General features: G+C 47.1%; 1 protein-coding gene across 2 annotated transcripts in view; it reads right to left on the bottom strand.

The window, feature by feature from the left end:
* Positions 1-1,757: 1,757 nt before the first annotated feature.
* Positions 1,758-8,081, bottom strand: part of DET1 (de-etiolated homolog 1 (Arabidopsis)) — a 10,144-nt gene continuing 3,820 nt past the window's right edge. The window contains exons 2-4 of one of the 2 annotated variants that reach the window (XM_009707109.1): positions 7,581-7,771; positions 5,722-5,913; positions 1,758-1,947 (exon numbers count right to left, since the gene is read on the bottom strand). In XM_009707109.1, coding sequence (XP_009705411.1) covers positions 1,758-1,947; positions 5,722-5,913; positions 7,581-7,771 — 573 coding nt within the window. Of the gene's footprint in view, positions 1,948-5,261; positions 5,411-5,721; positions 5,914-7,580; positions 7,772-8,081 lie in introns of those variants that run through there. The other variant, XM_009707110.1, reaches the window with a different exon arrangement.

The raw sequence follows: 8,081 nt of genomic DNA, 5'->3' as shown, positions 1-8,081 counted from the left end.
TCTTCTGACCTGAAGTCGCTCCTGACAGACCTGAGAAACCAACAGTGCAAACATCAGGAAAAGAGCGGTGAAATACAACGTCTTACCCTAGAAATATGTTTACCAAGAGGAGAGAAGTACCATGAGACAGAGAATAAAGGCTGATTCAAGGACCGCAGGACACCCTCCATTACGAGGTCCACTATTCATGCTATAAGCAGGCATCCACAACCCACACAGTTATTTTCCCATGCATTACCATGCAAAATGAACGCATGACTTCAACACTGTTCTTCACAGGCACGTGGCCACAACGTATCACCCACAGCTCATTTTGGTCCAAACAAGACACCCACAGGGTCTCCCATGTATAAGCACCAATTTTCTAATGCCCGCTCTGTACCTCCTGTGGGAATGGGACAACAGCAGGCTCCAGCTTCCGACGGAGCACCTCACGATGCTGGGATGGTTGCACTGCCGGGCAGCACACAGTCATAAACAAGCCTGTGTGCAGAAATGCCCAAATGCTGGCCTGCAACCAAAAACTCCATTTTTAAGAGAGAAAGGTAGGCCACCAGCCCACGGTGGCAGGTAATACTACACCCAGGAGCTTATTGTATCAGCAGCATAAACACCGCAGTGGTCCAGTCAGCGTCAATGCACCAGCCAGCTGTGCTTTGAAGCCTGGGAACAGCAAATCAGGTTCTCACGGAGAACAGCATATCAAACAGGGATAGGTAAGCACCCTAAGTCAACAAGCTCGTCTCCCAACTGCAAACCTGCAGCAGTGCACACGAATTCAGGTCTCCTCCCTCCTTTCTGGGCAAACCCAATGCTACTAATTCTCCACGCTCATACTCCAACACGCAGGAGGGTGCCAGCAGCTGGGTCTCCCTTCCCCTCAGCAGCAGAGCCTGTAGATGGCCGTGAGGATTCACCCCCATGCTGCGGAAAAGTCCTTCCGACGTGAGCGAGGAGCTGCTGTTGCTCCCCATACACTTTCCAGACACTCATCTTCCTTCTGTGCCCACCTCCTCGTGCATTAGAGACACAACCAGCTGCCTTCCTTTCTGGTATTAACACACCACCTTTCACTTAGGAGCTTTTACAGATACTAAGGCACAAAGATTAAGTGACTTGCATAAGAGTCAGGTACATGCCTCATGTCTCTAAACTGCAGTGATTTCTCACACCTTTTTTTCCTGATCTCTTGCATATTAAAACCACGTGAGCAGACTGTGTGGATGAGAACAGGATTTCATTTCCCTAGTAATACTGAAGATATAAACGCAGGTAGCTGTATTTCTAAGCCCTCCCCATGGCCCCCATCCATTCCCTCTACAACAGGCTGTTTATCTCAACAAGGCAGGAAAGCACCAGTGCAGAAGGGAGCACTCCACAAATGTGTTGCAAAGCTCCATATTTGCCATCCTAAGACCTACAACAGGAGAGAAAACGGACTTGCCTCTGGGAAACCAGGGAAGGTACCTCAGCTACACTTTGTTCATCAACAGGAACAGGGAACAACAGCAGCACTTAATGCAGCGGGACCTCCACAGTACAAACAGGGTCAGAAGAAATATTCACACGCCTAACGAGCAGATCGGCTTTCCACAGCTGAGGGCCCTACAGAATGCTGGCTGGTAGGAGCTCCCAGGTCAGGTTTCTTGACATGAGCGACGGTTTGGTTTCCTAGAAGGTGCGAGTGTCTGGCTTTGGTGTGTCTGTGGCAGAGGCCCAGACCCAAGGACAGCAAACCGCCCCAGCTACACGTCGTACTATGTGCAGCTGTGCCTCATGTGGAAGTTAACCACGTACTCTGCGTTAGTGCGCTGTACCGAGATGGCAAAGGGCTCGAAGGGGTGGAAGGTGAACGCAACCAAGCGTCGCACTGTGTGATTGATTGGTCGCCCCAGAAGTCCCGCCTGGATCTCAAACTTCAGGAGGCCAGAATCACGAGCGTAAAATCTGAAAGGAAGAGAAAATCAATTATCGCTGTTCCCGACTATTGACTTTGCCATCTAGGCTCTTCACACACAGAGACAAGTGCCTTGTTCAATCTCTGGTACTCCCTCAGGGGCAAGAAGGTCCTCAGCTGGGTGTGTGGCTCTTGGCTATATGGGAAAGACCCTCCTGGGGCAGCTAGTTTTCCACTGTCTAGGAAAGTTTGACTTCATTTTAGTATCACCAATGAGAGAACTCTGCCTGTCATTCCGATGGACATAGCTGGCTTCACAAGAGGGAATAAGTTTGGTCCAGGCCCCACCTGTGCTAGCTCTTCATCTTCTCTTAATGCAAGCTGCTCCCCTTGATCCCTGAGGCAGATATGCCGTACGGAACTGAGCTCACTTCCCTTAGCAATGGCCCTCACTCCAAATGTAAGGCCACCCCTTCCCTCTCCTAGTGCTGCCAGGTAGGCTTTATGCTGCCACTCACTACATCCCTATTTAGTCGAGGAAGGTGAACAGCTCAATCCAATTCTGTTCAAGGGTGCCAAGTTGTACTTTACAGCTCAGGCAAGGCTTTGCAGTTCCTTTTAGATTTCCATCAAAAAAGCATTAACGAGATAGGCTGGGCAGGAAGTACCTGGTGGATTGTATTCAACAATCACACCGAGAGCAGAGGTCAAGGAAAACCTTGCGTCCCTCTGCTGTCATCCACAAACCTGCCTGTGGGTCAAGCTCATTTGTGTGTCCAAAGAGGTGTGCTGTGGCAAGCAGCTTCAGTACAAAGCGAACATTGCCAAGCGGACGAGGCAAACAGCACTGAAGAGACAGGCAAGTCTAGGAAGCTCTTTGCTTCTTGAACCTCCTCTGTATACTCTGTGTAACCGACATAAGCCCAGGTAACACCATGGTCCTGTGCTGCTGTGGGAACAGGGGACTCTCTGCAATGACCTCACCCTCCCCAAGACTTTGGTGGAGGTTTCTGGGATGTGATGGTGGAGGTTTCTGGATGTGGTACCTTCATAAAGCAGCTGGACTCTAACTCAAGCCCTCACCCTGAAGTTGTCTCAGTTCGTTAAACTATTTTCTCTGCTCTTTCAGTTTCAGGCACAGAATTGCCATTTTGCCTCCCAGCTGTTTCCTTTTCCACCATCACTTAGTACATGTGGGTATTTTGCATTTTCCTCTGGTTTTAACTCAGAGAATGCTTTTAATCTCAGAGCACATTTCCCCCCCGCCAGCAACACAATGCACTCGGCTCTCAGCCTGGAAGAACAGGTGATGACAGATACAGGTGATGATGTTTCAGGAGCAGACATACTCCACGTTTTAACAACACAGCCTATTGAGAACCTCATGTTCTTCCTGGAGGGCCACTCTCCTCTCCCTTCCTCTGAATCAAAGTGCTAGCCAGCCCTGCCTGAAAATTGCACACAAGAACCCAGCAAGAGAGTTACAATCTTGGTATTTGGCTTTTCAAAAAGCCCTTTCCCTCCTACACAAGGCTGGGTACGCAGAGGGTCATTCTTTAAATAAAGCACAGTCCCCCATCTGCTCCTCTCTCTCCCCAATTCACAATAATTTACTACTCAAGATGAAGCTCCCTGTAATCTCAAAGATGTGCTCAGTTTGGTATTTTTAAATGTATTTTTAAAAGTGCTCTACAATCAGAGGCCATTTCCATGGGCTCTCACTCTGAGGATAAATTAGGCACTGCAATATAAAATTGTATGTCAACAGACACAGCAAGACTAGCCTTTTCAAACTATGAAAATGGAAGATTTATTTTCAGAACAATTTTTTGGTTAAATGGCTTCTTATTAGCCATCTAGATGCATTTTAGAGACCCCCTACTAAAGGTAAGGCTGTGTTAGAGCCTCTTCCTCACAAGTGCCATCATTTCACCCAGTGAATATCTCTTCAAGCCTCCTGAAAATATACTGGAAGACAGCAGTGACTGCAAACCTAAAGTCCTTCCCTCCCGAGAGCAAACAACCACTGGTCTCTCAATTAGCCAGAGTCAAGAGTTCAACCTTCTAGGATGCAGAAAGGCACTAAGGGTTAAAAGGACACAGTGCACAGAGGCACTGAAACCATATGTAAAAGGTATGGAGGCCTTCCTATCTCACACAAGGTGCCAGGAAACTGCACACAGATTGTAACGCTCTTAGCTGCTGAAGGGTTTTGCATTCCAGCCAATTATAGGACTTATATTACAAATCCTGTGGCCCCTCGTTTCCAAGCCCTCTTACCACAACAGGCAGCAGCATTATTTTATTAATCCCTTTGTTTTGCATGTGAGAAACACAGCAGCACTATTTCAGTTGCTGAATGGTTAAGGCTAGCTCCTCGTCTTCTGCTTATTTTCCAAAAACCAGGAGCCCCACTGCTCTGAGGCCCTATTCAAGTCCTAATTGACTCTGCACAGCTTTGAGCTTTAAAAGCTCTGGCTCTGAAATGTCGGTTTGCTCAGGGGAGGGAGGGAAGGTGGCACTTCGCTTTGTTTACTACAAAGACGTAACCACAGCAAATGACTGCGGTTTTGCTCCTTTTGTCTGCAGGAACCATACGCAGGTTGGCACTGGCAGACAACTGCCGCCCTGCAAGTTTTCCCAATGTCAAGCATGACAAGGGGGAAAGGGCAGGCTTTTCTCTGCAGGTAACATGGGAACTGGAGATCAAACTAAATCATACAGGCAGAAAAATCAATTAAATATACATAATCTGGGAATTGAGAGCACAGGAATAATCAGAGGTTCCCTACCACCTGAGTCAGGGCCAGGGGAGACATGAAACCACTTTTTGAGAATGCATTGATGAAAATAAAATTGGGAAACCAGCCAGAATGGTCTCCCTAGGCTGCCTGAGCCCCCAACATGAGTGCAGTCACTAAACAAAGCACTTAGGCATTGAAGGCTCTCTTTGTTTTCAGAGCATAGGTTTGCTTTTGCAATACTGGAAGTGGAAAGACTATTCTGCCTGGAGAACTCAGCCTCTTTGAGCCTTTCAGGCCAGAGATGTTGGATTTTTAACCACTACTACTTGCAGCTATGGCTGCAGCCAACAAAAAGAAATAAATAGCCCTGGTGTTTCTGCAAGAAGCGTTGCAAACCTCCTTATTCCCAACTGCAGCCTTATTCCTTCTGCTAGCATTGAAGTCTCAGACAGAAGCAGCATAGAATGGCCCTTATACCTGGCTAAAACTCCTGTTATAGAAACGAATTTCCTACAGATCACAGAAAGAAGAGGGGTATGAAGAGGAGTACAGCTCCCAGGGTGAGAGTTGTAAACAAGGAAAGTCTGAAAATAGCTAAATCAATACCACAAGCATTCTGAGTAACACCTAACCCAGATGCTATTTTATTCGCAGGACAAACCAGATCATCCTTGCCAGATAAACCCATGTGCTCAAAAGGGATCCTTCCAGCACAGGAAAGCGCGCACCCAGAACCACATCACTCTGCAGGCCAAACACAACAACAGGGCTGCAAGAAGAGGAGGAGGAACAAGAGCATTCATATGGAAAAGGCTGACTTCACTATCCAAACCTTTCCCAGGGCAGCTCAGTGAGAAGCCCTGAAGAGCCCTCCCACACACACAAGATAAAACAGTTATCAGAAGGAGAGAAGCCAAGCTTTGTGGGACTGCTGAAATAAAACCTCTGGTGAAAGGATGTCATAAGAGAAAGGCCTCGATCTACTCCCTTTTCTGCACATTTGATGCCACATGGCAGAGGTGATTTAGAGCTACTCTCGCACTGCTCTCCTCACACACACCTTCCTGGCCTGTTCCATACCTTATAGGGTGATCACCACAGGTCTTGGGCCGCTCCATGACTGACACCCACTTGTCATCATAGCTGAAAAGGGAGAGGTCGAGGTATGGGCTGCCACTGTACGACTGGGCGCTGATCGGGAGCTGGCCCAGCAGCCTCCGCACAGCCTCCGTGTGCCCTCCATACTTGGCATTCACGATAGTGTCCTTGAACCTGTAGCAAACCAAGAAACAGGTTTTACTCACAAAGGCCACAGGTGAACAGCACAGCTTAAATAAACTAAGGAGGAAAACCAACAGGGAAAGAAAAACAGCAGCAGTGTAAGAACTAAACCAGCTCATCTCCAAAGATGTATCACAGTGATTCAAGCATCAACCAGTTCTGGTGACCTTTTTATCCTCCCTCATCACTACTGTTTCTGCTCTGAACGTCCAAACTGACAGGAGGACAAGACGGTGCCTACCCACAACGTCTGGCCCCAGCTGCTCTGCAGTACAGGAAATGAACAGGATCAGAAAGAGGGAGAGATGGATTAGTAGCTTATCAATCAATCCAAGTTTTACCATGAAGCCTGGAAACAGCATAAGCAAAAGCCAGACGGTTTCACAGTAACAGTTGAGCCCTTAATGTTGACTTAAGAATCCCCCTCTCTCTAGATGCTATGTTTTAAATGCGTAAAGCAAGAAACCTTAGGTGAGGACGAACCTTGACAAGAAGCCTAAAGCTCTTCAGAAACTACAGTGAGCTGAAAGTTCTTCCTGGAGGACAGATTAACACAGGCTGGATTTCTCTTTCCAAGTAAAATTTGAGCTTACCACGTGCAAGAACACTCAGATCAGCTGCATGGATGTCATACATCAAGGAGGACAAAACACTTCAATTTGACCAGAAACACTCAGCCAAAAGCCAGCTCACTGTTGATTACGCTCTATTATACTTTGCTATAGAAGTTAAACACCCCTGTCACAGGCCCTTGTCGCCAAGGGGATGAGAAGATTCTCTTCTCTACTTTTAACACAAGGCAGGAGTTGTTCTTCAGGTGTCTGTGGTGAGCTCTCTCATTCTCTCTCCCACTAAGCATTATGGATTTCCTGACAGGCAGCTCTAGAAAGTTACCGACACAGTCAACTTCCTCTTACTTATGTGACATCAACCTAAAATCAACAGAAGCTTCATGCCCGTAAGTGATTGCCAAGTACTTTGGATGATGTGAAACAAGTCACTGGAAGAACAAAACACCCTGAGTCACATAAAAATGTATTCCAACAGAAATAACACACTCTGCCTCATTAAAACCACATTTGACTGTTAAAGCACGTTCTAGAAACCCAGGTTATTTTGGTATTTCGCTCAGCTTTCACAATAGGTCTAGGCAGATGAGCTTCCTTTTTCCTAGCACAGTTTGACAAGAGCCACAAGCTTGTGACTGATGTTGGAGAAAATGCTACAGAACACAGTCTGATACACGCTAAATTCAGAGAATGCCACTTGGCAAAATACATCCAATTAGATGGCGCTAGCATGTTGACAAATCTTATCTTCAGGGACCTGAGCTACTGGGCAGTAACACTTTAATAACCTCCAGAAGAGCTGCTACTCAAGGAGAGCCAAAAACGTCTTTCCCTCAAAATTCCTTTTGCTTCTTCTAAGCACTGGATTGCCACTACTTTGATCCTTCCTGTAACAAGAAAGATGCTGTGGAATATAAAATCAGACACATGAGGCTGCAAGATGAACCGTGTACAACCCAAACCCTTGCATCACCCAGTAACCAAAGGAACTGGTTTTCTCAGGGTTGCCGCCATTATTTGATACTAGCCTTCAGCTGACGGGGGTGAGCGTGTGTCTATATGGTATAAAGCATGCTCCGAATGGCTCACCGGCGCTGGATCTGCCTGGCAAAGTTGTTGCTGGAAGCTGAGCAGGGGAACTGGACCGCCTCACTGTGCAGGGTGGGATTCCTGAAGAGGTCACAGAAGTTCTCAAACAGCTCCAGCAGCTCATCAGATGTGTTCTCGAATACAGCAATAACCTCTGTGGTCACCATGTTGTACACAACGAAGAACGAAGGCTGGGGAGAGAGGCAGAGGCAGCGGTTACCCAGGAGATCACAGGTGGGGAAGCTGTGCCTTCCTTTTTCCCTGCATGACACCACAGATCCTACCCAAATTTCTCTGCAGCACAGGAGAATCCCACATCCTCACACTAATCCATTCTGCTATTCAAATGCCTCAACAGGTACCAAATTATCCACCTCTTAACTGTGATTATTTATGAAGAAAACTTAATGGGCTTCCAATATTCTCAACTCAATCTGGATGTCAATATTTCTCTTCCTCTCTGCCCTCCACCAAATCCAAAATGTTTTCTGAAGTGCCAAA

The sequence above is a fragment of the Cariama cristata genome, unplaced genomic scaffold (genome assembly GCF_000690535.1).
Source record: "Cariama cristata isolate BGI_N322 unplaced genomic scaffold, ASM69053v1 scaffold20719, whole genome shotgun sequence".
NCBI lineage: Eukaryota > Metazoa > Chordata > Aves > Cariamiformes > Cariamidae > Cariama > Cariama cristata.
The sequence above is the reverse complement of the archived record's forward strand: the minus strand, read 5'-3'. Positions and strand labels throughout refer to the sequence as shown.